Source organism: Aedes albopictus, chromosome 2 (genome assembly GCF_035046485.1).
Source record: "Aedes albopictus strain Foshan chromosome 2, AalbF5, whole genome shotgun sequence".
Taxonomy (NCBI): domain Eukaryota; kingdom Metazoa; phylum Arthropoda; class Insecta; order Diptera; family Culicidae; genus Aedes; species Aedes albopictus.
Window position 1 is genome coordinate 517,950,611 of NC_085137.1, and position 25,000 is coordinate 517,975,610.

At 39.4% G+C, this 25,000-nt stretch overlaps 1 protein-coding gene across 18 annotated transcripts in view; it reads left to right on the forward strand.

Annotated features, from left to right (window-relative positions):
- The window catches only part of LOC109409684 (uncharacterized), a 179,608-nt gene that overhangs the window by 72,267 nt on the left and 82,341 nt on the right, over window positions 1-25,000 (forward strand). For 15 of the 18 annotated variants that reach the window (XM_062854596.1, XM_062854597.1, XM_062854613.1 and 12 more), the window contains 4 exons: window positions 19,210-19,302; window positions 23,280-23,500; window positions 23,566-23,712; window positions 24,345-24,428. In XM_062854596.1, the coding sequence (XP_062710580.1) occupies window positions 19,210-19,302; window positions 23,280-23,500; window positions 23,566-23,712; window positions 24,345-24,428 (545 nt within the window). The remainder of the gene's footprint in view (window positions 1-19,209; window positions 19,303-23,279; window positions 23,501-23,565; window positions 23,713-24,344; window positions 24,429-25,000) is intronic. The other 3 variants (XM_062854607.1, XM_062854608.1, XM_062854609.1) reach the window with 2 other exon arrangements.

A 25,000-nucleotide genomic window follows, 5' to 3' on the forward strand; every position in this document is an offset into this window, starting at 1 on the left:
TCCTGCCTGCCATACGATGTACGAAGAGATCATTGACAAAGATAGCTCTCAGTTAACAACAGAGGAAGTGCTGATAGAAAACACCGCTAAGAAGCAGGGTTTGTTCCAGCTGGGACGTAACATGAGAGAGAAGATGAAGATTTATATATAAACAAACTTCTAGGACCTAATCGTACAACACCAGGGATGGAAAATATCGTGGAATTTCATGAAGAAAATGTCACGACATTTCTCTAACTACACCACTTTCGGTGTAAAGTTTTGTGCATACGCATCACCATTCTTTAATGCTGATTAGTTATGGATAATCAATGATGTCATCGATTAACATTTCCTACTAAGTGCAGTGAAATTTTCAAATAACGAAATGACATTTTTATGACATTTTCGATCCCTGTGAAACACTAGCGCGAACAATTACTTTTATACTGGATGAAACTACACCATACTAACATTCAACTCGATGATATCGGACATTTCATAAACTGTTAATTTTGTATTTTCAAAACATATATCATTTCATTCACAATCTCAGTATTAGTATTAGTCACCTATAAACTACACTTGCATAAACTTAATTCAAACAGTCGTTCTTGTTCATTCTCTCCGTAACATTATCCAGTCTCAGCCAGTCGGAGAAAATTGCACAACCCTCTTAGCATGGCAATGCGGTCCACCACCGACCAGTTCTCTCGCTCTCGTTCGTAGATTTGATTCATAAACTGCAGCCACTTTGCCTTAATGTCTACTATTAATATCTCATTCAGCGCGCGGCCAAAGCAATGTACGAGATACGATATACATGAAGTCTTCAATTCAACACGTCCCCCGCGTTCAGGAAGTTCACAGTTGTTTCGCATTTATTTACACACTATCATCGTCGGTTTCTTCATCATCATCATCGTCGGCAGCGTGATTTATCCTTGAAAAATAACGGCACGAGAGATGAACGATCACTCAGTATTATCCTCAATTCGGCTGATGCTCCTCGGTTGCTGGGGTCACGGACCCCACCGGGACGTTATTGTTGTTCAGTTCGTCTTCGTCAGATAAGGTTTGTGTACCAACAGTGGCCGATTCTGCCTGGGTAGCGTACGAAATGAGCTTGATAAAGACCACCTCAATTGCGCAGAACATAAACAGGAACATAAACACCCCAATGTTGGCCTGAGGTTGCACTTTTCCCAATGCTAGTTGCTGCCGGCCTACTATTCCTCCGATCGCTGGCGGAGGTTCCACCAGAACGGTTAAAGTTTCCACCAAGAAGGCCGAGAGAATCATGATGACTCTTTGGTACAGGTCTAACCTAGCACATTCTTTCGCGATAATCCAGCTTGCTACGTTAGATACCGTAATAGTTGCGTCCAATCGTGATGCAATAGTCTTCCACTAGCACTAGTCAACTGTTTGCAACGGTTCACTTCGCGTTTTAGTTAGACACCAACCATTTCAGTTCATAACACCACACCACATTGAAACACTACCTGCAGTTTGGCGCGGTGCACTGTCGACACTAGCTGGACGTGTAGATACGAGACACTTTGATCGTCTTGTGCTCGCTCAGCAAACGATTGCGTCCTCTCAACACTCCACGAAGACGGCGGCGCGGCGGCGACGGCAATTCAATCGCAGAGTCTATGACGCCGTTCAGTCCAGGAAAGGCACGACCCGATCGCACTCTGCGCCTGCTACTGCCTTCCTACTTAACTTGTATAATGATATGCTGCCCCACCTTTGGGCCGTTTGGATTCGCTCTCTCGCCTCGCGTGCGCGATCAACCGCTCTAGGGCTGCCAGCAATGAACTGATCGAGCTGTGCCTACTTCGATGACCTGTTCTGGTCACCCGGGTGCAACGAGTTGCTGTGATGTGATGTATGCGACGCGACACGACGACGACGCTCTTCGAGACGGGCCAGACTGGTTTCCTTCAGTCCAGGCCTACTACAGCTGAACGACTGCACTCTCCTCGATCGGCGGCTGGTCTGAGCTCAGGCGAGAATCAGCTGTGAATGCGGCATGCGGAAAACACTAGCCACCACCGAGGTAGCTGAAGACCGACGGACGCCGCACCGAGAAAAATTTCTACTCAATGACTGAGTTGGCCTTACTCAGAAATCGAAAAATCCTTTGTTTTCTTACTCAGTTTCGGCTAAAAGTGGGACAACCCATTGGCAATGGGTTGTCCCACTTTTAACGGAAACTGAGTAAGAAAACAAAGGATTTATCGATTTCTGAGTAAGACCAACTCAGTCATTGAGTAGAAATTTTTCCCTGTGCGCTGTACAACCCGATAAGTGCGGGCTTGAAGCGAAGGAAAAAAACGAAAAAGCATCTTTGGTAGGCCGATCGGTTTATGTTTCTTTAGATTACGCGACTTCTGCCCTAGTATTGGGTCATTGTTGATTGATAAGCGAGCAAAATTGATGGAGATATTGTTGAAATTTAGCATAATTCAGGGATGAAACTTCTCGTATACTAACATGTTTACATAAATTGTATGCTACTATAGTACCAATTATTCAACAAGAACGATGATTATACACGGTAAAAATTCTGCACGCTCGATGTAAGGGAAAAATCCCTTAACTATTCAATGTCCTAATCAACATGATCAGAAATGCTTTTCAATTGAGATCGCAATGCTGTCAGTGTTGATTTGAGGACCAAAACAAACCCATCGGAGAAATCAACTGGAAATCCCTTCGATTTGCACTACTGTAAAAAGCAATACGATCCAAAGTGAAAAGCTGTTGATTTGGTAATGACTATTTTGGGCATGAAAGTAAATATAGATGACAGGTGGTAGAAAGTACTTCGCTTCGATTCACACCTCTCCAACAGACGTGAAGTAGTGTAGTGGTAAAACAGATGAACAGGACTCTAAAGGTCCTGGTATCGAATCTCGCTGCGTCTGGACACAGTTTTTTTTTTATTTCTAGTTTTGAAATCAAAACATTGTCAACAACGAATTGATATGATGTTCCATTAAAATTGAAGAGGCACTGGATGTTCTTTGTCAAATGATATGTAATTGATAACAAACTGATTGAACAGTAGTGCGAATTCAAGTGCGAATCAGTTCATATCACAGTGCAGATTTTTTACCGTGTAGGAGAATACAAAATATTTTTTATGACGGATCGTTTGAGCTACGTGCCCCCTCCCTTTTTATTTTCTGACATATTTATTATTCATGGAGACGCTTGGTAATTTAGTTTTGCACTTCACAGTGCTTTAGATCACCGAATTGGTGCGTTTATGGACACGTACTGTATTGCGGCATCGTAAAAGTGCGGTTCCATAAAAAGCAACATTATTGTGATATTCATTGTGAAAAAGATCGAAGTAGGTTGCGCCGCGAATGGACGCGTTCGGTTTTTCTTGTCACGTTTTTTCGCGTTCCCGTCGGCATGGTTTTAGTGAAAATATGGAAATATGGCAGCGGAATACGTGTGATTTACGGGGTCTGCTGCATCTGGATAACATGGCTCAGTGTCTTTTTGTGAATTTCCGAGCCGGCTAGTGAATCGAGTGAAAACAGAATTATCCACGGTGCAACGCCATTCGAAAAGTGAATCGAAGAAAAATTAATCTCCAAAAGTGATTCGGGTGAAAATCTGAAGCGCGTTTAGTGAGAAAAACGAAAATTCGGATGTGCAGAAAACGGGAGTGTTTTTAATTGATGATTTTTTGTTTCCAACGTTCCATTTTTTGAGATTCACTAAAAATTCCTCGATATTTACTCCGCGAGTGCCTAGTTAGTGCTCTGTGCGCGACCTATCATGCGGTTCTGATTCTGGAAGATTGAGGAATATTGAGAAGAACAGTGAACAAACTTTTTGATTAACTTCACAATAACCTGATCTACAATGTGTTGGTGCAAATGGAAAATGATAGTTTTCGTTGAAGTCAGTCTACGATAAGTGTTGACATACACTGAACGGCGGCTTGCGGTGAAAATTACTATTCTGAGGGTCAATTTAAATGCACAACGCCACTAAATTTGTGCAGACTGAGTTTCGTTTTAATTCAACAGAATTATGTTTTCAATTTTACCATGGACTCGATTTTCAATTAAAAAAAGTTTCTGTTGGCAACCGGATTCGAACCAAGAACCTTGACATCACCAGGCTCGCACGCTACCACTCGGCTATCGAACCGGTTGATGTGAGAAGAAACAAAAAGCACACAAGAAGCGTTGGTGGGTCGATGATCATGTTTTGCCATGGTAAATTTAAAAACATTGTTATGCTTGTCATTACTGCAAGGCTCCTTTCAGTGTAGCAACTTACTACAATGTTGTGCGGTGGACGTAACAAGAGATCGAATTCGAATTTTAAACCAGTTTACTACGATGGCCATAATTAGTTTTAGATCTTGAAATGAGACTAGAACAAATAAAAAACAAAACAGTGCCTCAAATACACCACAAACGCTATCTGATCCAAGGTCTACTGTTGTTGGCAGCATAACTTAAGCTCTACGCAGGATTATCGGGTGAGATCTATCCTTTTAAGCAATAATGATTTTCTTTAATATCCTAACGTTTAGCTGATGGTTTTTGAACCGGGTGGGTTCGGTTTATCATTGGATAAGTCCTTTTAAAGGGTTTTTATGGTCCCACTGAATATCATTTCGTTTTTTAATTTAGATGCCATCCAATAAGTACGTCACGATTGATTTGTTTATTTGTCTTTCTCTATATTTATGGGAGGAGGTTTATTGGTTTCCTTAATGCTAATATGCATTTGAAATTATGGTTATATAAGTATATTATAATCATGTATGTGTCTTAATTATTTACATGTACTGTTAAAATCATACTGAATTCCTGACCATTCCTGTATCAAAATCCTATTTCCTTTCTATTTTTTTCGAGAGCGTCGGTGAGTCGCTGGCATCTCGATAAATAGTTATCCCTTCCCTACTATCCTCTCCCATCCACATAACGTGTTTCTTATCGTTTCAGAGACCGATCAATGGCGGTTAAGCCTAGGCTTGTTAGCCAGGACACAGTGTAAATGCCTGTGCCCCATCCCGGAATCATAAAGGCCCATGGAGTGACAAAATTTCTTAGCCATGTCACTCCCAACGTTGGTGTTTAAATATACTAAAACACTTTCACTCACTCCAACACATCTGCATGATTTACTCAAATACACTTCCACAATCTGAATCTTGTCGCATCACTCGCTTATAGTGATTCCCAAATGACCCCCTTCCAAATATCCAACTCCTTGACACCTATGGGAGTGTCGGTGAGTCGCTGACCTCTTGTAAAGTAGGTGTCATATCATCACATCCTTTCCTATCCTCGTAACGGAGAAGATGGGCGTGGCCGGCAATGGAAGTTCTCATGTCTTTTTTACTTCAACCTCTAGTTGGATAGCTGTTCCTTCCCAAATAGCATTCCATAAGCAATTAGAATAGGAGTATTAAAGTTTTAACATGACAACTTTCAGTATGCAATCTACGAATTACTCCGTTACCACGCAACCACGCAACGCAATTATTGTGATATTCATTGTGGCAGCATATGCTTAAATTCCCATGCCCAATCCAATTTGAAGCATGTACCAAAGGTTGAGGTTATTAAAACGCCTTTGAAGACTTCTCTTTTTAGTTGTCAATAAGATCAATAAGATCTTGTTACAAACAACAGCATAATATTTGCTGAAAATTCAGCTGTTTTGACATCTCATTGTGCGGAGATTCGGAGTTTTCCTGAGAGTAATGACATTTTTTTATTGAGATTTTTTTTTTCCTCCCCTGTTGGGGAATTTAAGCCACTGCGTCCAATAAGCTGAACTTTTGTGGCATGTCCCGTTTTGATATTCGCATCTAGCCAGCTAATTACCATGTGTCAAGTAATCAGCTTCTGCCACGACGCGTCGTCTCCCAGTCAGGTGCAATGGAATTAATAAACCCCAAGACCTTCCCAGGTTCTGCAGACCAGATCTCATTGGGTTGCAAGCAACCACTATTTAGAAATCTTTGCCTGCGCATGTATAAAGCACCACAACTTCAAAGCAGATGTTCCGAGGTTTCACGTTCCGTATTACAGAAACGACAGATATCACTCTGAATCTGGCCAATATTTTTCAAGTGATACCTGCTCGGACAGTGTCCAGTTACTAGGCCAGTGTATGTACATAGAGCTCTCTTGTTGAGCTCTAAGAGCTTTTTGGTTTTATAAGCATTTGGTGTTATAAATCGTTTTGACTGATTGCAATTTTTGACATCCATCCAATTGGATATCACCCTCTGCTCAGCCCAGCATTTCAGATCCATTTTAATTGTACAGTTTGATATTCCGCAGAATGGTTCTGGACCAACAAATTGTAAATTGGAACCACTTTTAGCAAGCTCGTCTGCCATTTCATTCCCTTCAATGCCGCAGTGACCTGGAACCCAGTATAAGTTTACTGAGTTCCCTTGGCACAGCCTGCGCAGTGACAGAATGCATTCCCAGACAAGCTTTGAAGTACATTTGTAAGCGCACAATGCTTTTAGTGCAGCTTGACTATCTGAGAAAATACAAATATTTGCATAACTGTATTTTCTCTCAAGGCAGATATTTGCGCATTTCAAAATACAGTTTCTTACCGATTTTGGCAACACCCGTTTTTGTCTACTCCCGATTTTGGCAACACCCGTTTTTGGCAACATTTCCTTCCCGATTTTGGCAACACCCGTTTTTGGCAACAATTTCTTACCGATTTTGGCAACACCCGATTTTGGCAACAATTTTTTACCGATTTTGGCAACAAAAAATTTTGACCAAAATTTTTTACCGAAAAATCGTTTGTATTTGTAAATGTATTTATATTTTAGCCTTACTCTTCTTCAAAAAAACAAAATTCATCAAATTTTCCAAAATCAACAATTTTACAAATCATGACGTAATTTATGAACGTCACCTACAGGGATCGTTTTATAACTTGTGAATAGTCCATATTTAAAATATAAGCCAAATTGACGTATAAAAGTAAAAAAAAAACCACAAAAAAAATTACCGATTTTGGCAACACCCCAATTTGGCAACATAAAATTCACCTCGTGTTGCCAAAATCGGTAAGAAACTGTAGCAAGAATCTCTGCTTGAAACACCGTAGGATAGTGTCCCATCGCCACTGATGTTTGTATTCCAGGGTCGTAGATTCCTGCTCCCGTTTTTATTCCAACTTTTGAGCCATCTGTATAGAATTTGATTGATCCTTGACGAACAATGGGACCTCCGACTTCCCAATCTGCACGAGTTGTTTCGTGCAACTTGTAAGGAACATCATGGTTCTCCACAGGTTTCGTCCAGTCTTTAATCATTTTCATTACTGGCCTATTTTGGAAGTATTGTGAAATGCTCAGGTGACCTACAAGATCACCTGGCATAAACTTTTCAATTCGTTTAAGTCGCAGCAATTCCTTTTCTGCTTCTAATTGCACGTACTCGTGCAAAGGTAGCAGATTGAGAATCGCATCTAAAGCTTTTGATGGAGTGCTTCGCATCGCTCCTGTAACAGCAATGGACGCAAGACGTTGGATTTTCGCAAGCTTTGATTGCGTGGTAGCCTCTTTTGTTTTTGGCCACCAAACAAACGAAGCATACGTCACTTTTGGGCGGATTATGGCAGTATAAATCCACATTATCATTTTTGGTTTCAAGCCCCACTTCCTGCCAATAGTTTTGGAGCATAACCAGAACGCACTTGTTGCCTTACCGATCACGGACTCAATTTGAGCATTCCAATTCAGTTTAGCATCCATTATCAAACCTAAGTATTTGACTCGATCACTAGGATGAATTTGTATCCCTCCAAGCCGAAAAGCTTTTAGGTTGATCTTCCTTCTCCTAGTGAAAGGGACAATTACGACTTTTGACGGGTTGATGCTAAGGCCCTCCTTAATACACCATGAATGTGTATAGTTTAGGGCCCTTTGCATTCTCTCCGAAACAGTTTCGTCATACTTTCCTCTCACTATTATGACTATATCGTCTGCAAAGCCCACAACTTCGAAACCTCTTTCCTTCAAGCTTCTTAGAAGATCGTCTACAACTAAGGACCACATTAGTGGTGAGAGGACTCCTCCTTGAGGGCAACCCTTTGTTGCCCTTACTGTTATAGAAGAACTTCCCAGCTCAGAGGTGATTTCTCTTTTTGCAAGCACAGTATGAATCCAATGTATGATACATTGGTCGAAGTTTTTATTCTCCATGGCACGCTTCATAGATGAATAGGAGGCATTATCAAATGCTCCTTCTATATCTAAAAAGGCGCATAGAGCGATTTCTTTTGCTGAAAACGTTTTTTCCACCTTTGTTACTAGCGAGTGAGGTGCCGTAACCGTTGACTTACCAGATTGATAAGCAAACTGGAAGTCAGACAGGGGATACTCTTTTATGTAAGAAGAATTGATAAAATCCTTCAAAACCTTTTCCATAGTCTTCAACAAAACTGAAGAAAGACTAATTGGTCTATATGCTTTCGGATGCGTTTTATTTCGTTTCCCCTTTTTCGGGATAAAGATAACTTTTACAAGTCTCCATTTTGATGGAACGAAATTCAATCTCAAACTAGCCTTGAACATCTCAATTAGTGATGGAACCAACACCGCTTCTCCGTTTTGAATCAATGCTGGAAATATCCCATCAACTCCTGCAGATTTAAAAGGCTGAAAAGATCTTATCGCATTTTCCACTCTGGTCTTCGTGAAGATTTCATCAGCTAAATCTGAGGCGGTGTTTACTGTACTATTTGACTCCATTGAGTTTATACTAGGACATCCTTCACCTTCCAGAGATATAGTATCATTGGAAGCCACACTTAGAACCGAACCTGGAAAATGGGTTTCCATCATTAAATCCAAAGTTTCACGAGGAGTTTTGGTAAAAGCTCCATCGTCACGCTTCAGATTTCCCAATTCATTTGCATGATCTTTTGCAAGCGTTTTTTGTAGTCTAGCAACTACAGGAGTACTGTTTATGTTTTCACATGTCAGCACCCAAGATTTTCTTTTAGATTTTCGTATTTCGTTGTTATACTCAGTCAGGGCTTTCCTATACTGAGTCCAATCTCCCGTTTGTTTCGCTCTATTGAACATTTTACGAGAAAATTTTCTTAGGCGATCCAGTTTAAAGTTCCACCATGGCACGTCTCTAGTAGAAGACAATTGTATGGTGGGACAACTGCTGTTAAAGGAATTGATGATACTTTCATTTACTCTTTGAGAAAATGATTCCAACTTTTGGGTTGAATCGATAGTTTCCCCCATTGTAAATGAATGCGAATTCAACAATTCTTCCTGGGATTTCTAAATGCAGTTCTAGAATAATCTCCACCGCTCCAATTGAAGATTATGTGTTTATGATCAGATAGAGAAATCTCATCTGACACGTGCCAGTTTGTAATCTTGTTAAAGATTGCAGCGTTGCACAGTGTTAGATCCAAGACCTCTTGTCTGATTGCATTTAAAAAAGTAGGTTTATCACCATTATTACAAATGTCTATATTGTTCGAAGACAGATACTCTAATAGTGACTCACCTCGACTGTTAATATCCGTACTACCCCAAACCGTGTGATGCGCATTGGCGTCACAGCCAATGATGAACGATTTGTTGTTTTCTTTACAGAATTGAACAAATGATGCGATCTCAGGAGGAGGTACCTCAGGAACATCACCAGGAAAGTAAGCTGAAGCCACAGCGATCTCAGTTTTACCCCTAGTGGTTGGTACCTCTACCATGACCGCAACAATGTCCCTTCTGATAAACTCTGTAATAGGATAACATTTTAACGTTTTACGTACTAGGACAGCAGTTCTGGGAGAATCTTGTTGCTCATCATAAAATAGTTTACTATTTTGTGCCAGAACACCAAGAATCTTTCGTTTATTGGACCATGGCTCTTGAATAAGCGCCACTTCCAGTCCTTCTTTTTTAAACCTTCGACTCAACACAGCAGAAGCACCTTTTGCGTGATGAAGGTTTACCTGTACAAACTTGATTCCAGTCATGAAAATATACATTTACCCACTTTTGTTAAGCCTCGGAATTGAGACTTAAGAAAAGTAGCCAATTATCCCGGAGACAAATTAGGTCCACTGCGTCATTGCTCCGTTTAACACAGTAAGGGCAAAAATACTGTGGAGGGTGCCCTGGTACTCCACAGGCACAGTTAGCGGCTAGGTTTTTATTGAGATACTATTTTTTAACTCAATTCTATTTAGAGTTATCTGTGCACCTATGCATGGTGATGTAAGGGCCCAAAGCGAAAGATCCCGGGTTATTTTCCGCCATCGCATTGACATGTAATTGATGGTTAATCCGTAAACACCCAAAAAGCAACACCTAGAGATACTCGTAATATGATGAGGAAGAACAGACACGCTCGTGAAAGAGTTATATGCCGCTAGGATGAAGAGAAACAATAGTAGAGCTTGTAGACATTGACGGCCCAAGTTCCAAAATGCATAACCCAGAATGCCCCCATGAATGTACCAAAAGCATTACATATTGTTGTGCACTACTCATAGTATTGCGCGGTCTAATTCAAATTCCTTCAAAGAATAACTAGAAAAAAGAGCCTATGTTTGAAAGAAGGATGCATATTTGATGATCACATTAGCAGTAAGTTTCTCAATAGTGAGGCCAAAAAGAACAACATATGCTCAGGGTAGGAAAATCTTTGTTGAAAACGTGGTCCAGGGGTAGGGTACAAAAGCGGTAGGTACCATACATTTTCCAGCACAATTATTTCTCTAGACAATGAAAAAGGCTCCAGGGTAGCATCTTAAGCAGCTTTCAAGTTCCACGAAGTTCAGATAATGTTCCGAAAGGAACTTTCTCGCTGCTTAAGAGGCAAACAATGAGCCTTTCTGGAACTTATGTGCAAGGAAGTTCCTGCAAGGCTCATTGTTAGCCTATTAAGCTGCTAGAAAGTTCCGTTCGGAACTTCGTCTGATCTAATTGGAACTTTAAAGTGCATTTTGTCATGGGAAGCGGACTTTTTGGAAACTTGGGTTCCTACTATGCTTTCATAAATTCTTTTGGAATTTCTCCAGCGGTTCATTTTGTGATTTCATTAACTTTTCTTGTTTTGCTAAAGAAGTTTCTTTTGAGATTCCTTCAGGAGTTCCATTTGAGAATCTTTAAGAAACTCCTTCTGAAGTACGCCTTCCAGGCGTGCCTTTCTGTATTACTTCAGGAGGTTCTTTTAGAAATCGTTAAGAAGTTCCTTCGGGGATTCGTTGCGAAATTTCTTTTAAGATCCCATTTATTTTTATAATTCATCGTTCTGAAATTCCATCTGAGATTTTAATTTTTTTCTGATATTCTATCAGGATCTTTTGGGATTTCTTCTGAGATTTCTTTCGGGATTCCCTCGAGAATTCCTTGCACGATTTCTCAAGGAATTCCTTCTGAAATGTTTCCAGTAATCCCATCCAAGATTTGTTCAGAAGTTTCTTTTGGAATTTGGGATTCCTCCAGAAGTGATTTCTTCAGTGATTTCTCCATGAGTTTCTTTTGGGATTTCTGCTGGATTTCCTCATGTGAACATTTTCTGAGGATTACTCTAGAAATTCTTTCCAGAATTATTCCAAAAGTTCTTTCTGGGATTCATCCACGAGTTCGTTCCAGGATTCTTCCAGGATTTCTTTCCGATATTCCTTCAGGAGTTCGTTCTAGAACTCCTGCATATCATGCTGTAATACTTTAAAAAGTTTATTCTGGAATCCTTTTAGATTTCCGTTAGAAAAAAAAACCCTACAGGAGTTTATAATGGAATTCATTGAGGATTATTATGAACTTTTTTGTAGTATTGTTCTATGGAATCTTCCATGAGTTCCTTAAAAATGTTTACAGGACTCCCTTAAGTAGCTTCAATGCACGAAACACGCATATACATACTAAAGTGGAGGCCATATCGAAACATATATCCAATTACTGCGATTCCATCCAACACGATTTACGATTTCTCGAAAAATTTCTACGATTTCGCCGATTTTCTCCGTCTAAATATACGATTATGTATGATCTTATTACGATTGAGTGTACCGATATACAACTCAAGATTTTCAAATGAAAAAAAAAATAAATCAATTGGCGTTCAGTGGGAATCGATCTTAGGCCAACAACTGCGCGTTATCTCTATTGGCTATATTGCCAAGTTGGAAGTAGAGAGTTCCAAGTGAATGGGATGAAACGAATTAAAATAAGCATGGTACCATGCGATGAATACAATTTTTCCTTTCTTCCATCATAAAAATATGTAAACAAAACTATTTACGATTCCAAAGATTAAAATTCGACTATTAAAAGTGCAGTAATAATCATATGCGACGAATAGAGAAATGAATATACGATTTCGTTCTTTTCGTATAGGACGCAAGTATGACGCTAACGATCAATATACAACATTCTTATCGTTGTGTACGACTGCACCGATTTCAATCATACCTCTAGGAAGGCAGTTCGATTTAGCAGATTCATATACGATGTAAAGCGACGATTTTTACGATTCAAAGGGATCACATATACGGTTTTAGCGAACTTAAAGCTTGACACTCAGAACGTATGATTTTTTACGATTCTATCTGATTCTGTGCGATCTTACCGATAGTATCTAGCACGTTTTATGATCGGAGACGACTTTATGAAACAAAATCGAAATTGAAATTTCATTTGGCATAAAATGCGATTTCACGCAATCATTGTCAACAAGTATACATATAATTATACAATTCTGATTCAATATAGCGAAATATACGTTTTTTCCACACAATGATTTACGATATGTTGTTGGCTGGGTCCAATAATTCATTCCGGAGTTCCTTCTTAGATTCCTCCAAAAGCGCCTTCCGAGATTTCTCTAGGAGTTTTTTTTTTCTAAGGTTTTTCTTAAAGTTTATCCATGGTTTCCGTCAGGTACAAAAGCGGTAGGTACCATGCATTTTCCAGCACAATTATTTCTCTAGACAATGAAAAAGGCTCCAGGATAGCATCTTAAGCAGCTTTCAAGTTCCACGAAGTTCAGATAATGTTACGAAAGGAACTTTCTGGCTGCTTAAGAGGCAAACAATGAGCCTTTCTGGAACTTATGTGCGAAGTACCTGCAAGGCTCATTGTTAGCCTATTAAGCAGCTAGAAAGATCCGTTCGGAACTTCGTCTGATCTAATTGGAACTTGAAAGTGCATTTTGTCATGGGAAGCGGAACTTTTGGTAACTTGGGTTCCTACTATGCTTTCATAAATTCTTTTGGAATTTCTCCAGCGGTTCATTTTGTGATTTCGCCATTAACTTTTCTTGTTTTGCTAAAGAAGTTTCTTTTGAGATTCCTTCAGGAGTTCCATTTGAGACTGATCCAGGATTTACTTGTAGGAATCTTTAAGAAGCTCCTTCTGTAGTACGCCTTCCAGGCGTGCCTTTCTGTATTGCTTCAGGAGGTTCTTTTAGAAATCGTTAAGAAGTTCCTTCTGGGATTCGTTGCGAAATTTCTTTTAAGATCCCATTTTTTTATAATTCATCGTTCTGAAATTCCATCTGAGATTTTAATTTTTTTCTGATATTCTATCAGGATCTTTTGGGATTTCTTCTGAGATTTCTTTCGGGATTCCCTCGAGAATTCCTTGCACGATTTCTCAAGGAATTCCTTCTGAAATGTTTCCAGTAATCCCATCCAAGATTTGTTCAGAAGTTTCTTTTGGAATGTGGGATTCCTCCCAAATTTCTTCAGTGAATCCTCCATGAGTTTCTTTTGGGATTTCTGGTGGATTTCCTCATGTGAACATTTTTCGAGGATTACTCTAAAAATTCTTTCCAGAATTATTCCAAAAGTTCTTTCTGGGTTTCATCCACGAGTTCGTTCCAGGATTCTTCCAGGATTTCTTTCCGATATTCCTTCAGGAGTTCGTTCTGGAACTCCTGCATATCATGCTGTAATACTTTAAAAAGTTTATTCTGGAATCCGTTTAGATTTCCGTTAGAAAAAAAAACCCTACAGGAGTTTATAATGGAATTCATTGAGGATTATTATGAACTTTTTGTAGTATTATTCTATGGAATCTTCCATGAGTTCCTTAAAAATGTTTACAGGACTCCCTTAAGTAGCTCCTGCAACATTTTTCAAAGGATTTCCTCCAACAGTTGTGTAGGGAACTTCTTCATTTTTTCTAGGGTTATATTCCAGTCAGAGAGGGTAGGAGTGTCCGTTTGTGATAGTTGACAAAATAAACAATCGGGCGCTTTTGATTTCTGTGACTCTCTTGGCACACTGTGGATTTTTGTTTTTTTTTGGCTTTGGAAGGTATGCAATTCACTATTGAGCCTTAAAATTATTTTGCATCTGAATAGCATTGATATCGGCAAGTCTGTACCAATACCCTAATCCCACACCAACATACCCTTTTCCTATCCCATGGCGTTTATGTGGTCAGAAAAGACTATTCAGCCATCACCCCTCCTTATCATCGGCTTGGGGGCGTCCATAAATGACGTAGCTTTTTTATGTACTGATTTATCGAGCGTATTCTATAATAGGAAGCAATTGAGCTGAATCCAACAAAGCAAACCATAGTTACAGCATCTTAAACTTGGCCATTTTGTATGAAAATCGGCGTTTGTCCGATCAATTATGCACCACAGTGTGTATATAGCACCAAAGAAATCGTATTCAATGCACGAAACACGCTTATACATACTAAAGTGGAGGCCATATCGAAACATATATCCAATTACTGCGATTCCATCCAACACGATTTACGATTTCTCGAAAAATTTCTACGATTTCGCCGATTTTCTCCGTCTAAATATACGATTATGCATGATCTTATTACGATTGAGTGTACCGATATACAACTCAAGATTTTCAAATGAAAAAAAAAAATCAATTGGCGTTCAGTGGGAATCGATCTTAGGTCCTTTGATTGACAACTGCGCGTTATCTCTATTGGCTATATTGCCAAGTTGGAAGTAGAGAGTTCAAAGTGAATGGGATGAAACGAATTAAAATAAGCATGGTACCATGCGATGAATACAATCTTTTCCTTTCTTCCATCATACAAATATGTAAACAAAACTATTTACGATTCCAAAGATTAAAATTCGACTATTAAAAGTGCAGTAATAATCATATGCGACGAATGTAGAAATGAATATACGATTTCGTTCTTTTCGTATACGACGCAAGTATGACGCTAACGATCAATTTAGAGGGTCTTGTTTCCCGGACCGAAAAAAATCCCGGGATTCGGGATTTTTATTTTTCAAATCCCGGGATTTCCCGGGATCCCGGGAAAAATTCAAACTTACCAAAAACCAAAAAAACATAAGGCAAAAAATTCTAAAACATTTTTTACAACAAAAACGGTCTTTTCACCGATGTTCTTTAAAAAAATTGTAAAATATCCTTCGAAAATACTTTTTTATAAATATATAATAGTCGTTCTAAACGACTTAATTGAATACTTTCTTCGCAAATAAACCATTTGTACTTGGTATTTTGATCTAGAAGTTTGAAAAAAAAAACTAGAAGTTTCTTATAAACCTGCTCTTAAAATTTCTGGATTGATTAATGATAAGACTTTTGAGGACTCTTTTCTTAAGGAATTCCAACGAAAATAACTTAACGACATCGCACAAAAAATATTCGAGAGATTACAACCAATTTTCTTGACTATAAGCCTCCAAAAAGTCCCACCAAGATTTATTTGGTCAACTTTTCCTTATAATCCTGTAGAAAATGCGTCAAGTAATTCCTCATATCCTACAAACAGCAATATGTAATCCTTAATTGATTTCTCTAGACACTTCTTAAAAAAATGTATGTTGTGCTTCAGGACTCTTGTTTCATCTAGCATCAGATTTTCTAAAGAAATCAGCCCAGTAGTGGCTGTGCTATGGACAACCTAAAAATAGACTGAATAAATCCTCAGAATCCACCTTTTGATATTCTACCGAAAACACCTTAGAAAAATATGGCCATTGGACCTGACAGATAGTGTTAAATCGAATGCAAAAATGGAAATATTGATGAAAAGATTTAGAGTGAGCAGTCACCCGATTTTTTTTTTGCACGAGTCATTTTTTTTGCTATAACTCAGTCAATTTTGAACCAAATGACTTGATTTTTCATACACTGGTGCCTACATGTGCACATAATCTTATGAGAATCCATTCAAAATTGACTGAGTAATAGCAGAAATCACATCCGTGCAAAAAATAATCGGATGTCTTGTCATTTTCAAATTTTCGGGAAATCCCGGGAATCTCGGAAATATATCCCGGGATTCGGGATTTTTTAGATCCCGGGATTTCCCGGGATTTTTGTCCCGGGAAATCCCGGGCAAGACCCTCTACGATCAATATACAATATTCTGCACCGATTTCAATCATACCTCTTGGAAGGCAGTTCGATTTACACACTAAGATCAGCTCGGTATTTCTACCATCTTTTTACTGAGTTCTCAACAGCAGATCTAACTCGGTACGCTCGGTTGTTTCTTTTGCGGATATTCTGTAAATGAGATACTGAGCTCAGTTAATAAACTGTCAAAAGTTACTGATGCACGGTAAATATCGTTACTGGTGAACGGTAAATACGATTACCGAGTGTACCGAGATAAATCTGCTGTTGAAAACTCAGTAAAAAGATGGAAAAAATACTGAATTCGGTGAAAATATTACCGAGCTGGAACATCTGAATCTTAGTGTGTAGCAGATTCATATACGTTGTAGGTAAAGCGACGATTTTCACGATTCAAAGAGATCACATAAACGGTTTTAGCGAACTTAAAGCTTGACACTCAGAACGTATGATGTGTTTGTGAAGCCTCGTAGCCGTGCGGTTAGGGTCACCAAGCTTATAATCGCACCATGCTATGGGGTGAGGGTTCGATTCCCGCTTCGGGCGTTGAAACTTTCCGTGAGAATAGTTTCTTCCCCGTTTCCACTGGTGCATGCTCCGTTGTCCGTTGTCTAATGTTAAGTTTAAAACAGTCTGTACAGCCGAAAGCTGAAGACGTTGTCCGTGTCTTTTTTTTTGTCTTTTTTAAGAAGTTTCTTTCGGGATTCCTCCAGGAGTTCCTTCTTGGTTTCCTTCAGGAATTCACTCAGATATTCATTCCAAGTTCTCGGCAGGTAACCCCTCCGGTATTCTTTCAAAACCCTCTCAGGAGTTGCTTCTGGGATTCCTTCAGGTGTTCTTTTTTAGATTCCTTCAGGAATTCCTTCCTGGATTCTTCTGGGATTCCTCGAGGACTTCCTTCTAGGATTTATCCAGGATTTTTTATCCCGGGACTCCTTTAGTAACTTTTTCCGGCATCCCTCTATTCACTCCATCCAGGATTCCTCCAGGATATCTTAGCACTCTGCGGAGAATCTCTTTACGGATTCCTCCCATAGTTGCTTCTGGAATTCCTCCAGGATTTTCTTTCTTAGATTTCACCAGGAGTTATATCCAGAAAATCTTCCGCGATTCCCCGAAAGAAATTCCTTACGGGATTCTATCAATTATTTCATCCGTGCTTTCTTCAGAAATTAAACCCGGAGTTCCTTCTGACAATCTATAAATATCTCTTCTAAGATTCATCCAGAAGTTTTTTCAAGATTTCTTCGAAAGCTTCACCTAGAATTGCTCCAGGTACTCCTCACGGAATTTCTTTTGAAATTTCTCTATTTCCTTTCATGATTGTTCCAGGAGTTCCTTCTGAAATTCTTCTGGAAGTTCCTTCAGGGATTCCTATTGAGATTCCTCCGGGTTCTTTTGGAATGTTTTCAGAAGTTTTTTTCTGGGATTCCCAGTAGGAATTCCCGTGGAAATGTTATCCTTCTCCTGTTGGGGAAACCTGTAAAGAACACAATGAGAAATTCCTGACAAAGTTGCTACAGGAGCCCCTTAAGAAATTGTTGGATGAATTCTTCGAGGAAGTCCTGTAGAAACTATATAAGGAACTCCTGGAATAATGCCGTAATGCCAAGAACTTAGAAAAATTTTCCTTTGCAACCTTAGCGGCGAGCAGTGCTCTATAGCAAGCAGCTATTCAGAAGCATTTGAGCGAAATTGATTTTTGTCTGCAAACACAATACATTATTCTTTACGCCGGATTTTAAAACCACTTTCACAGATACAGTTGTCACGTTCGATAGCTGCTTGTTGATTTACTGGATGATAATACTTAATGCAAGTTAAAATTTTATTAATTATGAAATATTTTTTTCAATATTCCTAGTAGAAAGCTACGTAGCATATCATAAACCCCTACCCCCCTACCGTCACACTTCGTCACAAAATCACAAACACCCCCCCAAAGCTACGTCATTTATGGACGACCCCTTAACTGAACATCTGGGTAATTCTCGCTGAAACCAGGCTTAACATAAAGTCTGGGATTCAAAAAATTTGTTGCTTGTTCGCTACAAAATGATAAAAAAAGGATGAAAACCACTTTGGTTGGGTTAAATTGATGGACCCCTTGCTTGTCAAGAGGCTGACAAGGGGACATTAAGATAATGTCAACGTACAATTTCTAGAATGGATTTTTAGTTAAAAATTCCGCGGAAGTATGATGCACTTCTATTAGAGTTTTGGTTGTTTCCTTAAAGAGATGATATCAAAGCCCAATCCAATATTTAGTGTCAGACGGAACAATATGTTTCCTGAAAAACTAGTCCCTTAATCTATCTATAGTAGGTACGTCAATGCGAGAACAGGTTGAGCATTCTCATGCGCAGCAGGCTGATTCACTTGTGAAGGGGAATGCCATTCAAATAATTCACGCGTAGTTTCCCATTTCTCGCGAATGGATGCACTGCGGCTGCAATACAACCGACTGACCAATAATAGTGCTTCATGCGAAGCGCGTCGTCGTCATTCAATATTCATTAGGCAAATCGTGCTAAACACAAAGCTCAACGAATATTTTAAAGGGCAACACCGTCGATCAAAACTAACCATGAGTGGTGCATGTATGGGAGAATATTTTAGAATTCGCTTTCTCGATACAAAGAAATAGAGTGAGACCGTGATGCCATAGCATGCTAACACTTTTAACCGTATCAAATAATTGATGGATCACGTTTTCGATGTTTCGATCACCGAAGCAGGCTACGAATTGCAACAAAACCAAACTTTCCAAACTTTGCCATTAGCTAACTCATCGTTGATGGATTGATGAACGCATTCCTTTGCTCTTTTTTTTTTTCTTTCTTCCAGCAAACTCAGCCAACGGCGTCGCTCGGAAATCCGGAAACCAGATGTTGTATGCTACATGTGTAACGCCAACATCGAAGTCGAGGACACAAACAGGTATAATCAACAAAATTGTGATAATTACCTAGAAATAAATTAGTGGAATGCCAGTTTAAATCAAATTATCTAAACAAATATATGTATAAGCAAATCAGTTACATAAAAAATGATCCTTAAGTAGTAAGACAAGACTATTTTCATTTAAATCTCACCGAACTTTTGAAATAACAAGTCTGATGATGAAGTTTTTTCTGTTTCCAACTAAATGTAAAAGAAAAAATCTTTTCGTATGTCAAGTATAGCATTAGCTTAGCGTTGAAATACACATTAATAATAAAAAAAAAAAACCCTAATTAATCCACCTAGCGGTGATGGTGCCTTTCTCGTGCTTTAAAATATCCTTTCAACAAAACTCAAGCGACATGTTGACGACATTGACATAAATACAAAATGAAAACTGCTTGCTAAATCTACTCAATATGGATACATTTTATATTAGCTTAACATCCAATATTCAGAAAATATAAGACAACGATCCAAAACTCAAACCAAATAAGTGTCATGAAGCCGCAAAATTTTGAAACGTCAATTCAGATTTTCCGGTCATCATTTTATGACTCCGGATATCTACCCCAAGTAAACTAACCGCCATCTTGAACATTGAGACACCATCCATTTTGGACCTAAAATTACATAAAATAGTCGCCGTATTGAATTTTGGCATGTCGTTTATGATTTTCTGGTTACCAGTTTTGGACCGGCATTCTTCCCTATTCAAACTATAGTTATATTGCAGACCTTGTGAAACAGCGGACAGCTTGGGTTTTCTGATTACAAATTTTGAATTCTGAACATATTTCCATACAAAATATGCCCATAATGCAGGAATTAAAAATCCTATAAAATATGAATGTTATGAATATATTTCCTATACCAAACACACGTATTTTACATAGTTTTAGAGCTCAAAATTCCTTAAAACAGCCGCCATCTTCTGTTGACGCGATCAAATTCTTATTTTTCCATTCAACGTTGACCCATCCTGCTATAAATTTACACCTTAGGAATCTGAAATGGTACGATTTGATGAGATCGCTTTAGTTTTGTCTATATTTTGTTCTCATTCATATATGTGAACTTAGACCGATTCGTCACTGTTGTTCATACCTAACGTTTATCAGGCCATTAAACAAAGCCACGATTTATTTTTTCACATGAACGTTGGTTCTGCTACACAAAAGCTAGTCTCTAATGTGATCTAAGGCTATTTTCTTGCTAACCGTTCATTAGATTATCAAAAAATCTGCGATCTGATGTGTCGTGGGTGTGGGTTTGGTTCATTTTTATATTTGGTAATATCCGGTGGGATAGCCGAATCTGATTCCATGAGTCATGGACCATGACACTACCGGTTGTCCCAATTATGGTCTGAGATTATTTTATTGCTTATTTTTCACCTTTACCTAATCACCGCGATTTGATATATCGCATGTATGAGTTTGATTCACTTTTACTTTTAACCACTTTCGAAGCCACAGCACAGCTGGACCCGCAACACTACCAGGTCTGACCCTATTTTTCCATCAGGATGTCGATAAGTCGTGATCAGTCTTGTTAGAGATCACAGTCATTTGAACCTTTTCGTCGATATTCGGCACTCCTTTGTCTCCGACATTCGCAACACAAGCAATCAAACTACTGTTCGAAACAAAAATGTCAAACGAATGCACTTCACCACGATAGCGGCTTCGGGAGACGGTTCGGCTTTTGTTATTCCTGTCTTCTTTCATAATAAGAGCTATGTTGCCCATCTGTGAGTCGTATTCAATGCAACATGCAATAATAAACTAATATTGATGATGATTAACCTGGGCTTGTTAGGGGAATATCTGTAAATAAAAGAAAATCGGGTTAAGTACGGTTCCTTTGAATTCCACTAAGAATTTGCATCCTTTGACAGATACGTATTTCGACCTCAACTGTAAGGTCGTCTTCAGTGTCTTGTACTCGAGTCGAGTCAAGTACAAGACACTGAAGACGACCTTACAGTTGAGGTCGAAATACGTATCTGTCAAAGGATGCAAATTCTTAGTGGAATTCAAAGGAACCGTACTTAACCCAAACTAATATTAACATTCATAATCGGAATTGGCTGAAAATCTATGCGTAAAGCTAGAATTAGACACATGCCATCGTGTCAGATGACAATGATTTGACCCTTTTTTATGTTTATTGATCTTCGTTCTACTGCTCGTGTTGTGTGTAGGTGAGAGGTAACGATAGCGCACGAATGTAACAAAGCCGACTGACACCCAACTGCGGCAACGAAATGAAGGTAGTAAAAAGTGTCGAATGTTTACAAGACTGGTCGTGATTTGATGTACCGCATCCATGGGTTTGGTTAAATTTTACATTTTACTACCCGGATCTGATTCCGGGTAACTACCGGCTGGACCAAATATGGTCTAACATTATTGTCTTGTTAATTGCTCATCGGTTAACCAAAACCGCTGCAAATTGAAGGTGTCACATGCAGGGTTTGACAATTTCGACGGGACTCTCGGAACCAATTCCGGAACACTACCAGTTGTCTTTAGTGTGACCTGTTCATCAGGTTATCGCAAAAGCCACGATTTGATGTGTCACATGCCTGGATTTGGTTTACTTTTACATTAGGCCTCTTCCGGCCACTCAAAACCGATTCCGAAACACTTGCTGGCCGTTCATTAGGTAAAAAAAAGCCTGAATTTGAAGTGACGCATGTACGGGTTTGTTTCTCTTTCAGATTTAACCACTTCGGCGGGAACCCCGGAACGGGTTCCGGAACCCTGCTGGTTCAGATATGGTCTGAGATGGTTTTCCTGCTCATTGTCCATCAGGTCTTCCAAAATGCCGTGGTTTGATGTGTAGCATGTATGGGTTTGGTTCAATTGTATGTTTGGCCACTTCCAGCGGGATGCCTAGAACCGGTTTCGGAACACTACCGGTTCAGATATGGTCTGAGACGGTTTTCCTGCTCATTGTCCATCAGGTCATCGAAAATGCCGTGGTTTGATGTGTCGCTTGCATGGGTTTGGTACAATTGTATATTTGGCCACTTCCAGCGGGACGCCCAGAACCGGTTCGGGAACACTACCGGTTCAGATATGGTCTGAGACTATTTTCCTGCTCACCGCTCATCAGATTATCGAAAATATCATGGTTTGATGTGTCTCATGCATGGGTTTGGTTCACTTTGATATTTGCCACTTCCGGCGGGACACCCGGAACCGGTTCCGGAACACTACCGGTTCAGATATGGTCTTAGACTATTTTTCTGCTTACCGCTCATCAGGTTATCGAAAATGCCGTGGTTTGATGTGTCGCATGCATAGGTTTGATGCATTTTCATATCTGGTCCCTTCCTGTGGTACCGTTCCGGAACACCTAAATGGCCATATCTCCGGAACGGCTGAACCGATCCGAACCATTTTCAATAGGAAACAATGGGACCAGATTCCGCGTCGAATGAACCGTCGGTCATTGAAATCGGATGAGGTTTACTGCCAAAAAGTGATGTGAGTTTATTTGTACACACACATACAGACACACACACACACGCACACACATACACACACACATACACACACACAGACATCACCTCAATTCGTCGAGCTGAGTCGATTGGTATATGTGATTTGACCCTCCGGGCCTTCTATCAAAAAGTCATTTTTGGAGTGAACATATAGCCTTTCCAGTACACTTAGTGTACGAGAAAGGCAAAAACAAACAAATTCTAATAAAACTTAGATACCTTGAGATATTGATACCGTCTAATACACTAACTAATACACTAAGCAATTCAAAGGACATCATATTAACCTACTTTTTTCATGTTTTGAGAGCTCTCGGGTAACTAAGTATTTGAGGCATATTGCCTCAAAGCAGAGCAGTTAAATTCAATTAAAAAAGTAAAATAATGATATTATTTAATTTCCATAACATTGATTAATTTTCATGGCATACTATTCTCATTCGATTCTCTGTCTCAACAGTTTCGCAACATGTCGCGGTTGCGAGCGACTGGTGTGTCGGAGCGAGGAGAAACAATGCTGCGAATGGATCCCAGCGATAGGCATTTGGGAGTGTCGAAATTGTCACTCGAGCCGCGTGATCCAGCAGAAAGCAGGCGAGTGGTTGCTCAATCAACTGACCAGCCGGTTGCAGAATCCAGGTCCGGTCAACTTGAACAGCGAAGGCTTGCTTGGATTGACCGGTATGATCCGAACATTGCTCCTGAGATTTGACCAATGATTGCAACGTGAAATTACCTCTTTTTAGATTCTGACGACGCCCGAAGCTGCACATCGTCAATTTCGTCAAATCAAAAAGTCAAGGTGCGAGAGTTCATCGAAGAATTGCTATCTTCTCTGCTCAACGGACCACTCGATGATGTCTCCGTTGGACAACTCATGGAAAACGAGAGCTGTAAGTGTGCTAACATTAATCAATAACCTCATGTGCTTTACTATTACTTTAGAGCTTTTAGTAGAACTTGTTACTTCAGACTCTAGTTTAATTTAAAAACACTTCACTAATACTTTACTTTTGCAAAAGAAAATAAAAAATGAATAACTCTTTTAAAGAAAAACTAGAAAGGACGAGCAAATTCCTTTTAATTCTACTACTGTGCTTATCTTCGGACAGATAGGCCTATTTCGTCTGTGACTTACAGACTTCTTCAGTGTCAAGTGCTCGACAGTCGACAGTCGAGAAGAAGTCTGTAAGTCACAGACGAAATAGGCCTATCTGTCCGAAGATAAGCACAGTAGTAGAATTAAAAGGAATTTGCTCGTCCTTTCTAGTTTTTCTTTAAAAGAGTTATTCATTTTTTATTTTCTTTTGCAAAAGTAAAGTATTAGTGAAGTGTTTTTAAATTAAACTAGAGTCTGAAGAAACCTCATGTGTCTATCGCTCGAAATTACTCGAAAGCGATCGCACGTTATTTCACCAATCACTGAATCGAACCCAGTACCATAACCAACGGTGAAACAAATACTGCATACCTGTAGGCGCGACACTTCGTTCATTTCATTTACCACACCGTTCCACTTCCACAGATTCAAAGGTGTTCCACAGGTATCACTCACGTTTGGGCAGGTGTCTGTACAACCTGGAGCTCTCGATACATCAGTCGTTGTCCGGTAAGAGCGTAGCAAACCATATCAACACACTATCTACACCTGAAAACATTTCTGTTGAAAACTGAGAGAGCAAACTATCCCTCTCCTGAGCACGCACTCTACCTTCCTGTCCGTTGTTAATCAAATTGCTGTTGTCTGTGTTGATGTTTGGCTCGTTACCTTTGATTGCACCATTTAAACAGCACGTGCACGTTGAACTTCACCTCTTCCCGTCCTCGAGTTTATTTCCCTTAGCAACCGGCCTAGTAGGCTGGGATGCATTTATTTACAGTCATATTTTTATTCATATGATTCTGATCGGTTGATGTCCAATGTTTTCTTCATATGTAAATGAAAACTCTTGATTAATTTTAAACTTAAATTTTGATAAAAAATACATAACTAGGTAGGTTGTTCTTCTTGTAAAACCCCTTAGCGATTTTTGAATTGCTCTCCAGCTATCCTACTTGTTTCCCTCTTTTTATTCGCTATGCTAGACATTTTCAACCTGGTCATAAATTGGGTTGTCAGAAAATGCCATCGTGTCACATGGAGCTTCATCAAGACAAAAAAAACTACCGCGTCATGTTTAG